The following is a 19,166-nucleotide window of genomic DNA, read 5'->3' on the forward strand; positions in this document are numbered from 1 at the left end:
CAAATACTTTCTCGAACCCTAATGCCTGGGGTACTGGGCCCTGCAGCCTCAGGAGCAGGTGTGGGCAGGTATATCTACAGATCCTTCAGCAAGGGTGAGGTCCAAGCAGAGACCCACTGAAGGTTGTTCAAGGTGTGAGAGGACACAAAGGAGGGAAGAAAAGATCCTTGGGGGACCTGAGGATTGGCGGGGCCATGAGAGGCTGGAGAAAAGAAGGCTGAGAACTGAAGGCTGGGACCAGGGTGCTGGGGGAGGGACTATGGGAAAGGTGACAGAGGGATGTGTTTTTTGGACCTGCGGCCACGGGCTTGATGACCACCAGAATGTGGGTGTGGCCAGGCGAGGGGGACGCTGAGGTTTCTAGTGCTGCCACTGACAGAGTGAGGCCCAAGATGAAGTGTGGGTGCAGGATGTGGAGGAATCCACAGGACCCAGAGCCCAGGAAGAGTGGAGAGAAGTTATGGGGACGAGATGGCAGCTACTCATTGAGCCCTGAATTTACAGGGGACCTGCCAATAGGGCAATGACTGAGGGACTGCGGTGTACCCACCGATAGGAGGCCCCGGGCCTTCACACAGAGGCAACCGATACCCACAGATCTGGAGGAACCTCTGTGAGTTACAAGTAGGTGAGAAGAACAGGGAAGGACAGTAAGATTACTGTGATGCTGCTACGTGATCCCAGGTCTTCAGTGAATAAACAGGCCATACCAGCATCAACACCGAGTGCGGCCTGGAAAACACAGAGACACACTCCAGGCTGTGAGTGAGAGTTTAAAGGTGTGTGTGGGGTGGAGCATATCCTTCTTGTATGAAAAAGTGAAAGTGAAAGTCACTCAGTCCTGTCTGACTCTTTGTGATCCCATGGACTGTATAGTCCATGGAATTCTCCAGGCCAGAATACTGCAGTGGGTAGCCTTTCCCTTCTCCAGGGGATCTTCCCAACCCAGGGATTGAACCCAGGTCTCCCATATTGCAGGCAGATTCTTTACCAGCTGGGCCACCAGGGAAGCCCAAGAATCCCTTGTATACCACTGCACTTTTAGTCCTTGAGGTGAACACCATCTTTCAAGTTTTATTTAGTTGAAAAACAAAAACAAAACAACTCAAACCTTGAGATGGGATTCACTCACATTATAAAATAGCAATTCTCAGAAGGGGTAGGGACAATGGAGTGTGGCCATGACTTCCAGCCAGTCTCACCTTCAATAAGGAAGTCACGCAGGTTTTCTCTGGTGAAGGGAGTAGTGTCCTTGAGTAACCTACATGGCCACGTGGCACCGAGGCCCAGCATGCCCACCTGCCACACTGTCGCCTCCAGAGCCCAACTCCCACCCCAGGGCCTCTACATTGGCTGCCCTGGATGCTCTGTCCCCACATACCCACATTCCAACTCTCAATTCCTCACATGTCCCCATGGCTCAGAAAACGTTCACTGAAGAAATGAAACAGCCAACTGGTGAGGCCATGGGAACACCTACACACTCCTTCCCCTGGGGCTGCTTTTGAACCTCCAACTTCTTTATCCATCTCTTTCCCAAGAAGCAGGCTACATTCTAAAAACTTAAAAAGGAAACTGACACTCAAAGGAGGTGGCATCTTACTTGCTGGCGCACGTTCGCTGTATTCCAAATACCATCCCCGAAATAGGCAGGTACAACCATGACCATAGCGCTTGCTCAAGCATGATGCACATGGGGTGACTCTGGGATCTGCACCCAGAAGACCACAATCTTGACTACTCAATAGGAAGTCGGAACAGTAAACCGATTCTGGTCCTGGTGGACCCTGAATGCTCTCCAATTGGGTCCCCTCGAAGGACAGTAAAGTCCTAATCCCAGCACATCAGAAGGGGACCTCAGCTGGAAATAGGGTATTCACAGAGATAATCAAGCTTAAGTAAGGTCATTTGGTGGACCTGATCTAACACGACTGGTGTCCTTGTCAATAGAGGGAATCTGGACACAGGGACGGACAGAGGGAAGACAACATGAAGTCCCAGGGAGAAGGCGGTCCTGTGATGGAGGCAGGGGCAGCAGTGATGCAGCTACAAGCCAAGGAACGCCAGCCACCACCAGAGGCTGGCAAGAGGGAGCCCAGAATTTCAAAGCTCCAGAACTGGGAGAGAATATATTTCTGTGGTTTTAAGCTCCCCCATCTGTGGTGTTCGTTATGCTGTGAAGGGACCAGCAGGCCTGGAAAGGTCTCCCTGGACGCATCTCTTTCAGATGCAGGCGCCCGCTCTTGCCACACCCTGACTGCTCCCGCTGGGCAAGCCAAGGCTGCAGCATCGTGTATGACTGAGGGGAAATGACTGAGGGGAAATCAATAAAACTCTGAATATGCCCAACGAACACAGATTCAATCAACTCTACCCCCGAGGCTGCAGATTCCATGCCACAGAGGAGACGGTGCTGCCGAAGGCACCGCTGTCAGGTCTGGCGAGTTCTGTCCCACAAAAGGTGGCCACGTGGTTTAGTGCCACCCCAAAGCTCCAAGGGCTCCCCACCAGTGAAGAATGTCTTCCCGGGATCAGCAGTTAATCCTGAAAGCTTCCACGGCCGAGAAATCTAGAACCAAGATACTCGATTCTGCTCTAGGACAGGCTCATTCCACAAGGCTCATCCTCCAGTTCACTTCCATTTCTATTTTAGAAATAACCATGGAGGGGCTTCCCTGGGAGCTCAGTGATGAAGACTCTGCCTGTCAATGGAGGAGATGTGGGTTCCATCCCTGATCTGGGAAGATTCCACATGCCATGGAGCAACTAAACCTGTGCACCACAACTATTGAGCCTGTGCTCTTTAGACTGTGAGCCACAACTACTGGAGTCCATGTACCTACAGCCTGTGCTCTGCAACAAGAGAAGCCAGCACAATGAGAAGCCCGCACACCGCAACTAGGGAGTAGACTCCACACGCCACAACTAGAGAAAAAGGCTGAGTAGCAACAAACACGCAGCACAGTCAAAAATAAATAAACAAAATTAAAAAAAAAAAAAAAAAAACAGGGAAAAGGGTGCAGATTAGTGCAGAGGTGCCCCTGTATGCCTCCCAGCTGGCTAACAAGAGGCGTCTGGTCAGTGCTAGGGTGAGACAGCCCAGACAGTGGTGGCCAGGCCAGAGGAACCACCTGGCCACTACTGGTAAAAGTCAGTAGGATTGCTGCAAGGGAAGGAAATGGGGTCAAGGGGTGCAGGGCCCCAGGCTGGCCTGAGGCAGCTCTAGGATCTGCCTGGGCTGGAACTTGGCTCGATCCTGCGAGCCTCCCTGTGGCCTCAGCCCTCAGCTTGTGACTCTAGGATGCCGGCTGGAACCCACACATCCAGCCCCTGCGTCCGCCAAGGACAGAGCACTGAGCATGCCAGCAGCCCGAGGTGGCAGGGCAGGAGCCGGCAGGGTGACCCAGCTCGGCATCACTGTCAGTTACAAGCTCTGCCGCACACAGAGGTCGGTGCACAGCCAGCGAGCCAGCACACAGGCCCAGGCAGCTTCCAGAGCCAGGCCCTCTGGGGTTCCCTGCTTTCCCAGCTGTGTTATCCACTGAGCATGCTGTCATTTATCAGCAACCACAAATGTCATGGGGGTGACTAAGAAAGGCCTCTGCACAGACATGCTCGGTAAACAGTGAGTAAATACATGAACGAACAGAAAACAACTGAGTTGGCCGTCCTTTAGATGCTGGTAGGGTGGGAGGCCAGAACTCCTGGGCTGCAGGGGACATATCCAACCACCTGAGAACTATAAACACTGGGGCCACGGCCTATCCCAGGCACTGAGTAAAGAGCAAGAGCAAAGAGGTGGGGCGCCAACAAGGGAAGGGCTCTCCCAGCAGGGTTTTATCAAACTCCAGCTGCCCCATGGACTCTGGGCTTCCAGAGAAGGAAGAGATAAGGAAAGCAATCAGGGGTCACCAGAATGGCCAAGGGGAAGGAAAAAGAGGAGACTGAAGGATGGCCATCCCTTGAAAGCTGTAGTGGACAGGCTGTTGCATTAACAACTAAGTAATTCAGATATTAACTCTTAATCTCCAAAAAAGGCCCAGAGCGATATGTAGAGAAGAGCATTTCTACACCAGCCTCTGAAATGAAACACTCCTTCCCACCAGGAGACAGTTCTGGATTCCAGGGGAAAGACTTCGAGAACCAGCTGTTATCACCCTGACATTGCTGGGGGCGGGGGAGCTGACTTTTGAGTGTAGGTTTTGAAAAGCATGTATATTTACGTTTAATTGTACAGACACACACACAAAAGACCAACAGGAAATAGACAACAATGTGACAGCAATTTTCTCTCAGCAAGTTTCATTTTCTTCTTCATGCCATTCAGAACTTATCAGTTAATTTTTTGTTTTTACAAAAGTCATCTATTTTTTTGTTTAGGAAAAAATATATTTAAAGAAGAATAAAGCCTTAAATCATAGATGCTATCCCTTTGTCTAATGCTTATTTATCTGATTTATAGATTTAGTTTCAGATAGATTTGTTACGAAGTTAAGAATAATCATGTTTTGGGGCTCAAAAGATGGTTCCACTTCCTTCAACATCCAGATAGAAAGCGACAGCTCACGAATCACACCCTGAGAAGAAGGAAGCTGCCCCAGAACACACAGGCCCTCCAGCAGAGCGAGGTGAAACTACCACGTTACTGCCCAGAAGACCCCATCTCCACACGGGAGGGCAGGGGCCCTGACAGCTACCCCCCACGCAGCAGGCACAGGGTAACGAGCAGTTGGGGACAGGCGTCTCTCTGTGGGGGTGCAGGGCGGCCCTGCCAACCCCCTCTCTTCTGTGCCCGGAGCCCGAACAGGAGAATCCAGGAACATCCTGCCGTTTCATTAGGAAATCAACAGGGCAAAATTCATGAGCTGCATCTAAAGTGACCCCAATGATGGAGCTAAAGGAAACCAACTCAATTCAGAGAGCTGCTGGGACCCACAGTGCAGCAGCCCAGAGGGCAGCAGGCCACTGCCTGCCAAGACACCTGCCCAAGGTGCCTGGAGGTGCCCGGAGGCCTGCCCTGCGGGACAGCTGGGCAGGGCTGACTCTAAGATCTGCTATCAGGAAACCTGCAGCCTGTGGCCTCATGTTTGCATGTAACCCAGACTCTCTTCCACACTAGGCTGACTGGACACTTAAAGGGCATTACAGTCAGAAAAACAGAACTTTCTTGATTTTAGTATGTTGTGAGCTCCTTCCAAGTTCGGGCTTCTCACAAGCAATGAAAACTCAGAGATAATAAATTCCTAGAAGTTTAGCCATGTTTCTGTTAGAAAAATCAAATCTTTCTTAGTATACTGACATGTGTTTTACACTTACTTCCAGACATCCAAATAAAATCTTCTATTATATATTTATTATATTTTATTATCCACCTTACTATCTCTGTTCCTCTTCCTCCTCTGGCTCCTCTTGATTTCTTGGCTGCCCCAGGCAGCACATGGGATCTTAGTTCCTGGACCAGGGATGGAACCCAGGCCCCTACATTGGAAGTGCAGAGTCTTAACCACTAGGCAGCCAGGGAAGTCCCATCCTGCTCCTCTTTAGAGCACAAATTCCTTTTCAGCAGTGACATCCACTTTTCTGTGATCAAGTCTCCTGCAGACTTAACACCCCAAACTCATATATCCCAATGCCCTGCAGAGCCTACACTGGTGTTACTTAAGGGGAGGGGCCACCCAGCCCCGCCCTGCTGCCCCAGGCCAGTCATCACACAGGACACCTCAATACCTCCAGTCTGTCCTCTCCTCTCCCTCCCCTTCACCAGCTCCCCTGCTGCCTCAGAGCACCAGCCTGGTTTCCCAAGCCTCCAGTTCCCACACACAGAAGTCCAAACCCACTCTTTGCAAACTGGCACAGCTGCAAGAACATAGAGACCGCTTTACCTGCCCCAAATACTCCCTACACCCAATGGCAAGGCCATCACTCACGGGGCACTGCTGTGTGCCAAGCACCAGGTTCTATCCACCGACCCCCAACACTGCAGGTGCGGTCCCTTCCCTCCTGGCCTCATCTTGTGGGTGTAAAAAGATGTTCCTTATAATGATTATTCCTGGCAACTATACACTTTCCACTTCATAAACCAGATACTTCTACCCTTTTTCCTCCCACTTGTCCAAAAGTAAACATATAGCATGAAAAATAAAAACAAAAACAAAAAAAACAACTTTGGAACACACCAGGTCCAAGTTAACTGAAGGGGATTATAATCTAACTTCTAACCCTTACCTCTAAAGCCAGCATACAATTTCATAGGAAACAAAGCAGCATGCTAGGGTTTTTTAAGGGGAGAAAAAAAGGTGTTAGGGGTGTGTGCGTGTGTGTGTGTTTTAAAGAAAAAAGACCAGATTTGTGTAGGGGTGTGTGTGTGTGTGTGTATTTTAAAGAAAAAAGACCAGATTTGTGTGTGTGTGTTAAAGAAAAAAGACCAGATTATTTTTTCAGTCACTACAGTTTCAGTGATCACCTTTTCCAAGGACAGCTAACCTCCTAGACTGCACTACAGACAGAGCACCCCCAGTATGACAGCTTCAGAAGACTCTACGTGTCATCAACACTTCTACCCACCTCAGTGAAGAAAGACCCCCAGCCATGCAGCCATCATCTATGCACAGAAACACCAGCCCTAAGAGAAATGCCCTCATTACAAACAACCCTTAACTGGGAAGGGGCACAGGGAACCTTCTGGACAGTAGAAAGGCTCTACTTCCTAAAAGTGAAAGTCACTCAGTCGTGTCCAACTCTTTGTGACCCCATGGACTATACAGTCCATGGAATTCCCCAGGCCAGAATACTGCAGTGGGTAGCCTTTCCCTTCTCCAGGGGATCTTCCCAATCCAGGGATCAAACCCAAGTCTCTTGCATTGCAGGTGGATTCTTTACCAACTGAGCCACCAGGGAAGCCCTACTTCCCGAGCTGAGTGGTAAAGATATAAATACATAAATCACTATGAACATGAATTCTTACTAAAACTAAAATGAAAATGGACACACAGCACTTACCGAAATTCAAGAAAATCAGTTTGGCCTGTATCCCAGGACATAGTTTGATGAGAAACGGAATGGCCACGTACAATCCCAGGACACAGAAGAGTATCTTCCTCAGTCGGAAGCACAGGCCCTTTCGCCTGCAAGAGAAAAGCAGTGCACAGGAGTGAGTCCACTACAGTTTAGTAACAGTATCGTCAAAAATCACTCACCAAGACCCACACCTACTGTGCCCAACAAGAATATCACCGAGGGCGAGAGCAGCCTCCCACCTGCGTGTGCCTTGTCATTTGCTCAGAACTCTACCAGAAGGGTAAAATTTGCTTCCTGAAAGCCAAAAAAACAGTCCTTCTGATTTCCTATGGGAGCCCTGGGATCCTTCAGATCTTCAGAAAGTGCCCAACCTCATGTCAGACTGTGGCTGCAACTTCCCCTCAGGAGAGAGGCTGCCTCTGGGCCTCTGATTCCCTTCCAGCAAGTGGGCATGGGCTCCCCAACAGAGGAAGCACCTACGCACAGAACCTGTCAAACCAGATCCCAGGAGGGAGCAGGGGGCCAAGGACAGGACAGTGGCCACAACTCCATGTTCTCATATTTCTGCCTGCATACCTTCCGGAGGCCCCTGTTCCGGAAGCCTCAGACCAGGTCATCAGCCCAGGTCTCAAAACCCTCTCTAATCCACAACCAGCTCTAAGACTTTCCTCACTCTGGTCCTGACACCCTGTTAAAATGGGTTCCTAGTGCTCGCTTCGGCAGCACATATACTAAAATTGGAACGATACAGAGAAGATTAGCATGGCCCCTGCGCAAGGATGACACGCAAATTCGTGAAGCGTTCCATATTTTTAGCAGCACTGTTTATAATAGCCAGGACATGGAAGCAACCTAGATGCCCATCAGCAGATGAATGGATAAGGAAGCTGTGGTACATATACACCATGGAATATTACTCAGCCATTAAAAAGAATTCATTTGAACCAGTCCTAATGAGATGGATGAAGCTGGAGCCCATTATACAGAGTGAAGTAAGCCAGAAAGATAAAGAACATTACAGCATACTAACACATATATATGGAATTTAGAAAGGTGATAACGATAACCCTATATGCAAAACAGAAAAAGAGACACAGAAATACAGAACAGACTTTTGAACTTTGTGGGAGAATGTGAGGGTGGGATATTTCAAAAGAACAGCATGTATACTATCTATGGTGAAACAGATCACCAGCCCAGGTGGGATGCATGAGACAAGTGCTCCGGCCTGGTGCACTGGGAAGACCCAGAGGAATCGGGGGGAGAGGGAGGTGGGAGGGGGGATCGGGATTGGGAATACATGTAAATCCATGGCTGATTCATATCAATGTATGACAAAACCCACTGGAAAAAAAATAAAATTAAATTAAAAAAAAAAAAAAAATGGGTTCCTAGCCATTTTCAAACTTGGACTATGGGCCTCTTGACAACTGAAAAACTGAGGGCCCAAAAGACCTTCATATGATTTGTGTTTATCACTATTTGTTTTATGAGACATTAAAGAAAAATTTTAAATATCTATGATACTAAGTCATTCAATAATAATAAATAACCCATGACAAGTTAATATAATTAACATCTGTTATTTAAAAAAGATTAAATTTTCCAAAAGGAAAAATTTTAGTGAGAAAATTTTTTACAAATTTCTTCAAAACAAACAGCTTAGCAGAAGACAGATGGGTTCCGGTACGTGCTTCTGCATTCAATCTGCTGCAGTATGACACATCACGTAGCACCCGAAAAGCTCCTGGGACCCCACGAGAGATCAAAAGTGAAAAAGGCAACCAGTGCTACCACGAAATCTCTCTGACATCAAGGATCAACCTCAATGGGGATACTTACATCTGCGCTATTTCAAAAAAGTATTCAAGGTGGTTTAAAAAATATACCTAGAGCTCATCAGTTCTAGGTATGTGAACTCATCACATGCAACAATACAGAAGGCTATAAAAGCATCAGGCTAAGTTAAATAAGACGGATACAAAAGACTACACACTGTATAATCCCATTTGTTAAAAATTCCAGAAAAGGCAAAACTACAGAGGGCAAGGAAGCCTGGCATGCTGAGGCTTAAGCGGTCACAGAAAGTTGGACGTGACTAAGTGACTGAACAACAACAACAACAGGCAAAACAGCAGAATAGTGATCTCCAGGGCCGGGAGGAGAGGGAAGGAGAGATTACAAGGGGTGCGAGGCAACTCTTGCAGTGATGGAAAGGTTCGTTATCTGGACTGTGGTTGTGGACACATGAATGCATACACTGGTAGATTTTATCACATGTAAATCAACACTCAACAAAGCGGACTGATATAAATAATACTTCAGTACAGCTGATGACAAATACACATATTTGACAATGTAATCCTTTCACTCAATCACCTGGCTCATCCTCCAGTTGTTATTGAGCACCAGGTACTCCGTGGGCAGTGGACAATAAGGGCAGAAGAGGATGCATCTGCCTCTGTGCTGTGCTCTCAGCTCAGCAGGGCAGACGAAGGGCTGTGACAGCACACCTGCACAGGGTGATCTGACCTAGTCCGGGCTGCCAGGGAAGGGCCACTGGTGGAAACACTGAGTCAGGAATATAGGAGTTAGCCAGGTGGTGCAGGAGAAGTTCAAAAGGGCATCTTGGGACTTCCCTAGTGGTCCAGTGGTTAAGATCCGCCTTGCAAGAGGGGACGTGGGTTCCATCCCTGGTTGGGAAACTAAGATCCCACATGCTGTGGAGCAACTAAACCCACGCGCGCAAAAACTAGAGTGCCCACATGTCAGCTGCAGCAACTGAGACCGTGAGCTCTGAAGCGCCCACACCACACCTACTGAGTCTGCACGCCCCAGGAAAAGATCCTGCATGATGCAACTAAGACCCGACAAAGAAATAAACACATATTAAAAGGGCACTTAAAGTCCATGCGCAATCTACGCTTTCACTAACAAAAGGCATACGATGCGGTGGTTAAATGGAGGCTGTGGAGTTAAGGTGATCTGGGCCAATACCCAGTGTGCCACTCACTACTGTCATACCCTTCTTGAACAAGAAATACATATATAGATAGAAATTTCAAAAAACTATGTATCTGCAGCAGTGAAGCTCTTCTACATGAAAGTCATTTTCTTCTGGATTGAGTTATGATTATTACCATACACATGAATCAAAATGACAAACGTTTCATTTTTGATAAATTATTATTAAGCATGGAAAGTAAGCTTTTACTGAAAACGCATCTCTAAATGAGATGGATTCCACCTCTTTCCCAGATGCATCATGTCTCTCTCTATATATCACTTATTGATATAGAAAAGGGAAGGGTTAACATTAATTAAGGCAGGAGGAAAAGGGGATGACAGAGGACGAGATGGTTGAATGGCATCACCGACTCAATAGACATGAGTCTGAGTAAACTCCGGGAGTTGGTGATGGACAGGGAGGCCTGGTGTGCTGCAGTCCATGGGGTCGCAGAGTTGGACACGACTGAGTGACTGAACTGAACTGAACATTAATTCTAGTTCTGTTTTTTTGGTTTTTGAAAAATATAAATATTGAGAACTTATTCACATCAGTAAAAGGGAAAGGAAGTTTACTAGTATTACCAATTTTTAGGGGTTATATGCCAAAAAGCACACAGTGAAAAATACTCAAGCCCTTTTTCATTTTTGTTGACAGCTAAGAATTTGACACCACTGGACTTTTACCATTTTATGCAGTCATTAGATAGTCACTTAGTTTCTCAGCTTTTACCAAGAACTGAGCCCTCTCTTCCGCTGCGCCTTGACCTTGACCTGCTTTAGTAAGAATTCTGTTAAGTCACCCCATATTGATATCTCATCAAGCCCCTCATCCCCACCTTTGATGTCCAAACCACTGACCTGCGTTTGCAAGAGCCTCCCTACCCTTGACATCTCAACTGTTTCCATCCACTGACCCCCTAACTCTACTTTCTGTCTGGAAATCCCAAGCTGTCTTCTCAGAAGGCACTCCAGACAGGACTGCATGCGAGACTGACCTTTCTACTGACTTCTCTGTCCATCCTGCCGGTCTTTCCCCACCTTCCACAGAAGTGGGGGAAAACTCTCACTAGAGTTTTAGGCCTCTGCCTCCCTGGGGTGCTGTTAAGGGACTCAGGGACTTCACACAGCCTCTATTGAGTATGAAAAGGGAAAAAATGACACACGGGAAACAAGTTGGATATTTTACCCACTCAGCTGAGCTATGGAAACACCCAGACTGCTGCTTGGTATTTTTTTTTTTTTTTTTAAATGTACACATAGTCTCCAGGATGAGTTTTTATTTTTTTTTTTTAAACATTTTATTTTTATTTATTTGGCTGCATAGAATCTTAGTTGTGGCATGTGGGATCTACTTCCCTGACCAGGGATCGAACCCAGCCCCCCTATATCAGGAGTGCAGAGTCTTAGCCACTGGACCACCAGGGAACTCCCCTGCTTGGTATTTTTAAGAAGTCCCTGACCTGAAATTTAGTCCATTGCCTCCACAGATTACAAATTATGGGAAATGAAAATCTTAAAAATTAAATATTGTATAAAAGCATTAGTCCTCATCTTGGGCAGGTAATCTTAAATTGTTCCATTTGGCCCAAACTAAATTCAGATAAAAAGACAATTAAAGCAGGGCAAAGATGAGAACCAACTCTTATGTTACCTAATCTGGTGAGCCTGGTTTGACTATGGTTATGCTGACTGGTGGCTCAGCTGTTAGGACAAGTGCAGTAACATGTCTGTCTGTGTGTGTGTGTGTGTAACCTATAGCTGACCCTTGAAAAGTGAGGGAAGTAGGGGTGCCAACCCTCCATGCAATTGAAAATGTGAGTGTAACTTAGAGCTGGTCCTCCATTTTTGCTATTCCACATGTGCAGATTCAAGTAACTGTGGATCACGTGGTACTGGCATCTTTGGTGAAAAAACCAATCCGTGTATGAGTGAACCCACACTATTCAGACCCATGTTGTTCAAGGTGCCACAGTATTTGTGATGTTTTCCTAGCCCCTGGGTGGTATTACCAAGTTAATTTACAAAATCCCTTAAAGGAGCTCTGCTCCAAATGACTTAAAGAGAAATAAGTGCTAAATTAAATATTCCTAAAACTCCCAGACACATAAGAAACCAAATATTTTTCAAGTTCATGTATAAATAAAACCAGTTTAGTAGTGTCACTTTAATAAAAGCAGTTGTCCTCTTGAAATGGAGGGAAGCGGGCAGGGCACAACCTTTAAAAGAATGACAAGGCCATAGGACATGACAAAACTGGTTAGAACCAAGTAGACCCAAGATAGCAGGAGATTCAACTTTCAGTAGACCTTGAGCCTCATTATATGCCCATTGTAATACATTAGCTAAATGACACACCAGCCAGCACCACACTTTTGAGGCTGACCAAAAAGGCCAAAAGTGGGTGGTGGCCCAACTGGAGGAAATCCCCACCCCTTCCCTGAAATAAATGGAATAATCCTCCCCCTCATTGTTGTTGTTCAGTTGCTCAGTCCTGTGACTCTTTGCAACCCCTAGGACTGCAGCATTCCAGGCTTCCCTGTCCTACACCATCTCCCAGAGTTTGCTCAAAATCATGTCCATTGAGCCAGTGATGCCATCCAACCATCTCATCCTCTGTCACCCTCTTCTCCTCCTGCCCTCAATCTTTCCCAGTACCAGGGTCTTTTCCAACGAGTCAGCTCTTTGCAACAGGTGGCCAAAGTACTGGAGCTTTAGTTTCATTAGCTTCCCCCCACTGTTAGCTTATGAGTTTACCCGGCCCACAAAAACCACATTATATTTTGGGGCCTCTTGATGGCCCACACTCTGAGAAGTGTGTTTCTTTCTTAGTTAATTCACTTCTTACCTATTACTTTGTCTCTCACCGAATTCTTTCTGCAAAGAGACATAAAGAACCTGGGCTTCATTATGACCTGACACCAAGTGTGTGACCTCAGTGAAAAGAGAGTGGTTCTTGACCGGGTCTGACTCCCTCACTTTAGTTCAAGTCCCATCTGTGGTGCACATCTCCACCCTGAGTTATTAGCATTAAGTATAACATGAGCACACTTTATTTGACAAAGAAACCCAGGTAGAGTAACAACCTAATATAATCTACTATTAACAGATTTTAAAAATTATAAATTCAACCTAAAAGTATAAGTAGATCTGCAGTGAAATTGCTTGAAATCCATTATTTCATATATATCAAGCACAGCAATAAAACAATTAAAAAAATGAATTTAACTTTCTAAGGTTTTTTACCTTCTAATTTTTTTGAAATCTGCCTAACACACGTGTTATAAAAATAATAAATAGGGAAATAACCTGACAATGGTTAGCTTATGGCAATTTCATGAACAACCCAAGTATAACTGTTAAGAACCAGTGTGTTAGGTTGATATAAGTGAAATAGAAATTGTATGAATGGATTTTTCAACAACTGTTGACCCCCCCCGCCCAGGACACAAAAGCCTTTCTGCATCTTCTGTTCCTAGGAAACAGGCTTCACTCAGCCTCTTTGACTTTCTCTGATTTCCAAAGGGCAGATTCAGACAGTTCCTACTCAGGGAATGGAGCCAAAGCAGAAACAGTGGAGGGGCAGTTAAGAATAGTGCAGCCTTGGGACAGGGTCCTGGTTCCGCCTCAAGGGATATCTTTGAGTTCAGAATCTGTATGTACTGCAGAGACAAAGGTCTGTATAGTCAAAACTATGGCTTTTCCAGTAGTCATGTATGGATGTGAGATCTGGACCACAAAGAAGGCTGAGCGTTGAAGTATTGATGCTTTTGAACTGCAGTGTTGAAGAAGAGTCTTAAGAGTCCCTTGGACTGCAAGGAGATCAAACCAGTCAATTCTAAACGAAATCAATCCTGAATATTCATTGGAAGGACTGATGTTGAAGCTGAAGCTCCAATACTTTGGCCACCTGATGTGAGAACTGACTCATTGGAAAAGACCTGTTGCTGGGAAAGATTGAAGGCAGGAGGAGAAGGGGATGACAGAGGATGAGATGGTTGGATGGCATCACCAACTTGATGGACATGAGTCTGAGCAAGTTCTGGGAGTTGGTGATGGACAGGGAAGCCTGGCGTGCTGCAGTCCATGGGGTCGCAGAGTCGGACATGACTGAGTGACTGAACTGATACTGATCTTGGCTTGGCTCTCTAGCTTCAAAAGACTTAAAAGTCGAATCTGAGATTCCTTATGAAATGTTCTAGCAAAGGAAACTTTTAAAAGGCTTATGTGGTCAACTGGCATTCTTGATGCACCTGTGTAAATTAGGCCAATTTTAAAAAAAAATCTGAATTTGAGTATCTTTGCTCAAAGAAGGACATGACTGTACAAAGAAATTTAATGTTTCAACAGAAAACTAACACAGCCTGTGGGTTATTTGGATTCTAGTCTTGTTCATTATCTTTGACCTTTTATGATCTGTCTGTAAACTGGCCTAGATCCTGCCCTCTTACACATTTTATCAGTCTTTACCAAACTCTCAATTCTTTGGTTTTCCTTCAAAGTCTGGTTACAACCCCCCTAACTAACATTTCTAATTTTCTACCTGATGCAGGAAAAAGCCAATTCTGACTCCATGATAGATCTGTTTCTTTGCTTTCTATTGTTTTTGGTATTATAACCATACATAATGGCTTGCCTCAGGGGACTCTGCCTCTCTGCCTTACAATTAAACAAAAAATGCCTTTATTTAGCTCACAGGGAGATAATCTGACCCTGCCCACCTGTGAATGGCTGTAAGAAAGAAGAGATTAACACATCCCCACCCCAGGCTGCAATGTGTTCTCCTAGAAGTTAACAGCACGACTTTTCCTTGACATCTTGGGTTGACCAACCTTTGAAAGTGAAAGTGTTAGCTTCTCAGTCCTGTCTGACTCTTTGCAAACCCATGGACTATAGCCTGCTAGGCTCCTCTGTCCATGGAATTCTCCAGGCAAGAATACTGGGGTGGATAGCCATTCCCTTCTCCAGGGGATCTTCCAGACCCAGGGATCAAAGCCTGGTCTCCTGCATTGGCAGCCAGGTTCTTCACTGTCTGAGCCACCAGGGAAGCCCAGGGAAGACTTGACCAATCTTTCAGTTCAGTTCAGTCGCTCAGTTGTGTCCGACTCTTTGTGACTCCATGGACTGCAGCATGCCAGGCTTCCCTGTCCATCACCAACTCCCGGAGTTTACCCAAACTCATGTCCATCGAGTTGTTCATGCTTTCCAACCATCTCATCTCATCTCATCTGTCATCCCCTTCTTCGCCTGCCCTCAATCTTTCCCAGCATCAGGGTCTTTTCAAATGAGTCAGCTCTTTGCATCAGGTGGTCAAAGAATTGTAGTTTCAGCTTCAACATCAGTCCTTCCAATGAACACTCAGGACTGATCTCTTTTAGGATGGACTGGTTGGACCTCCTTGCAGTCCAAGGAACTCTCAAGAGTCTTCTCCAGTACCACAGTTCAAAAGCATCAAATCTTTGGCGCTCAGCTCTCTTTATAGTCCAACTCTGTCATCCATACATGGAAAATTATTGCTTTGACTAGATAGACCTTTGTTGGCAAAGTAACGTCTCTGCATTTTAATATGCTGTCTAGTTTGGTCACAGCTTTTCCTCCAAGGAGCGTCTTTTAATTTCATGGCTGCAGTCACCATCTGCATTGATTTTGGAGCCCAGGAAAATAAAGTCTCTCACTGTTTGCATTGTTTCCCCATCTATTTGATCAATCTGTAGTCAAAGGTAAATAAATCTTGCAATTAGAGCTTCTGGTGAGGGTGGGTCAATACTCTCATCTTCTGAGAGAACAACAAAATTGCAACTAGTTGCCAAACAACTTTCAACAGGAAGGCACTGGAACCCATCAAAAAAAAAAAAAAAAAAGATACTCTGTGTCCAGGGGCAAAGAAGCCACAAAGAGATGGTAGGAGGGGTGCAATCACATTAAAATCAAATCCCATACCGGAAGGCTGGGAGACCCACAAACTGAAGAACAAATAATACCGAAGAAGTTCTCGCACTGTTTTGAAGGTTCTAGACCCCACATCAGACTTCCCAACCTGGGAATCCAGCAAAGGGACTGGGAATCCCCAGGGAATCTGACTTGCAAGGACAACAGGAGTTGATTACAGAACTTCCACAGGACTGGGGGAAACAGAGATTTGTGGGGGTCACAAACAAAACCTTGTGCACACCAGGACCCAGGGGAAGGAGCAGTGACATCACAAGAAACTGACCCAGACCTGCCTGTGAGTGTTTGAGGGCCTTCTGCCGAGATGTGGGCCAGCAGCGGCCTACCACAGGGACAGGGGCACTGGCAGCAGCAATCCTGGGAGGCACATGTTGGCATGTGCCTCTTTGTTCGCCTTTATCCTTACTTATGGGACTTCCCTGGTGGCTCAGACAGTAAAGCGTCTGCCTACGATGTGGGAAACCCGGGTTCAATCCCTGGGTCGGGAAGATCTCCTGGAGAAGGAAACGGCAACTCACTCCAGTATTCTTGCCTGGAAAATCCCATGGATGGAGGAACTTGGTAGGCTACAGTCCATGGGATCGCAAAGAGTTGGACACGACTGAGCGACTTCACTTCACCCTTGCTTACCATAGAGCCCGTAAACTCCAGGACTGGGTCGCCTCAGGCCAAACAACAGGGAGGGAGCACAGCCCCACTCATAAGAAGAAAATTCGATTAAAGATTCCTTGAGCATGGCCCTGCCCACCAGAGTAAGACCCCAGTCTTCCCCATAGCCAGTCCCTCCCGTTAGGAAGCTTGCACTAGCCTCTTGTCCTCATCCGTCAGAGGGCAGACAGAAGAAGCAGGACCTACAATCCCACAGCCTCAAGAATGAAAACCACAAACACAGCAAACTAACCAAAATGATCACAGCCTTGTGTAACTCAGTGAAGCTATGAGCCATACTATGCAGGGCCACACAAGATAGACGGGTCATGGTGGAGAGTTCTGACAAAACATAGTCCACTGGAAAAAGCAATGGCAAACCACCCCAATATTCTTGCCTCAAGAACCCCTCAACACTATGAAGAGACAAAAAGATATGACACCAGAAGATGGGCCCCCCAGGTCGGAAGGTGTCCAATACACTACTGAGGAACAGCAGAGAAATAGCTCCATCAGAGGAAGGCCATGAAAAAGGCTGGGCAAAAGGGGAAATGACGCTCAGTTGTGGACGGGTCTGGTAGTGAAAGTCCAATACTGTAAAGAACAATATTGCATATGAACCTGGAATGTTAGGTACAGGAATCAAGTAAAATTGAAACGTGGTCAATCAGGAGATGGCAAGAGTGAATGTTGACATTTTAGAAATCAGCAAACTAAAATGGACGGAAATGGGCGAATTTAATTTAGATGACCATTATATCTACTACTGTGGGCAAGAATCCCTTGGAGGAAATGAGTACCCCTCATAGACAACAAAAAGCTCTGAACTGCAGTACTTGGCTGCAATCTCATTAACAACAGAATGCTCTCTGTTCTTTTCCAAGGCAAACCATTCAACATCACAGTAATCCAAGTCTATGTCCCAACTACTAATGCCGAAGGAGCTTAAGTTGACTGGTACTACTGAAGACCTGTAAGACCACCTAGAACTAACACCAAAAAAAGACGTCCTTTTCACCATAGGGGATTCAAATGCAAAAGTAGGAAGTTAAGAGAAACCTGGAGTAATAGGTAAGTTTGGCCTTGCAGTACAAAACGAAGCAGGGCAAAGGCTAACAAGAGTTTTGCCAAGAGAACGCACTAGTTATAGCAAACACCCTCTTCCAACAAGACAAGAGACAAGCCTGCACATGGTTCAGCTGCTCCCAGAACCTGAGGCTTCACTTCCCACAGGCCCTCTGCAGGGCTGCTGGCACAAGTCCTCAGAGTTCCCTAGGCAATAAAGGCTTGGCACCTGCAACATTCCCTGTGCAACCCAGCCTGTCTGCTTCCAGACGGACAATTCCCATGCGCGGCTCTGACACCCAGTGGCTGACAGCTGTTGGGAACTGGCCACCCTCTCTTTCTTGGCAGTGTAATCTCAGGCAGTATAGCTACTGCTGAGATGAGTGCGCCCAGCTCTTCAGCCCCAAGACTGGAGCCCTCCAGGCACCAACCCAGGGACTGCCTCCACCTCCATGGGCCGGGTGAGCCACTCTCAGATGCACCCAAATAGGCAGACAGGCTGCAGTTCTGGGAAAACGTGTGAAGACCAGGAGGCAGGTGCCGCAGCGGCACTTGCTCCCCTCCAATTTCCCGACTAGATCGTGACTTGCTTTCCCGACTTACTGCTCCCCAGGCAGATGCTCCAACCACCTGCCCAATCTCTCTGCCAGCAGAGGGAACAGAGTGCTGGGTGAAGACTCAGAGCAAGGCCCCCTCCAGTAAAACACCCCCTCAGGCCGTGGGGGCCCCGAGATGAATCAAAAGCGTCTGTCACCACATTAGTGCGTAAAAGCAGTAGTCTGACACTTCAGAAATGACCGTGAACTCTGTGCAGCGTCAGAAGGGAAGCGAAGTGGAACTCAGGCACCGGGCAGTGGTGGGGCGGCCAGCCTGCCCAGGGTGGACCCCACCCGGGCCTGGCAGCTCAGAGTCAGACCCACCTCACCCTAAAGCCCTCGGGCCCCAGCCCACATGCACTCTCCTAGCAGTCACAGGACCTACCTGTTCAGCTTAAGTGGTGTTCCGCTCCCGGCCCCCAAGGACACGTCCCAAGGAAGGGAGGCGGGTCACGGCGCTCTGAGCTCAGTGCTACCCAGGCCTGGGGCTCCTTGACTGTCACCAGCTCAGAAAGGCCGTTGCTGTCAGCTCGTGCCCAGAACTACGTGGCAGTCATCAGACGTGAGCACTGTTATCTCTGGCTCTGGGCCTTCCTAGGCCACAACTGTCCCCTGCAGTTAGGGGCGGCCTAGTGACTTGCTTTGGCTCAGGAAACACGAGTGGAGAGATACGTCCCTTCTGGGTGGATGCTTCAGCAGCAGCAACAGCCCACAAAGCAGAGCGAGAATGTGTGGAGCAGAAGGCCTGCCGGCCTGGCTCCTCGGCAACGCCAGTGAGAAGAGTCCACGCCGGACCCCCAGCGGGTAAGAATCACCAGTGAGCTGAGGGTTCTGCTCCATGACCTGGTCTGCCCTGACAACACTCGGGTCAGATCAACAATATGC

General features: G+C 47.2%; 1 protein-coding gene and 1 non-coding gene across 2 annotated transcripts in view; one reads left to right on the forward strand and one right to left on the reverse strand.

The window, feature by feature from the left end:
• Window positions 1-19,166, reverse strand: part of ABHD12 (abhydrolase domain containing 12, lysophospholipase) — a 57,095-nt gene that overhangs the window by 16,568 nt on the left and 21,361 nt on the right. Inside the window, exon 2 of the mRNA XM_043882726.1 lies at window positions 7,000-7,124. Within this exon, the coding sequence (XP_043738661.1) occupies window positions 7,000-7,124 (125 nt within the window). The remainder of the gene's footprint in view (window positions 1-6,999; window positions 7,125-19,166) is intronic.
• LOC122682361 lies at window positions 7,725-7,831 on the forward strand. Its single transcript, XR_006337364.1, has one exon. It is a non-coding gene; the product is annotated as a U6 spliceosomal RNA (small nuclear RNA).

This window comes from Cervus elaphus, chromosome 23, assembly GCF_910594005.1.
Source record: "Cervus elaphus chromosome 23, mCerEla1.1, whole genome shotgun sequence".
Classification (NCBI taxonomy): Eukaryota; Metazoa; Chordata; class Mammalia; order Artiodactyla; family Cervidae; genus Cervus; species Cervus elaphus.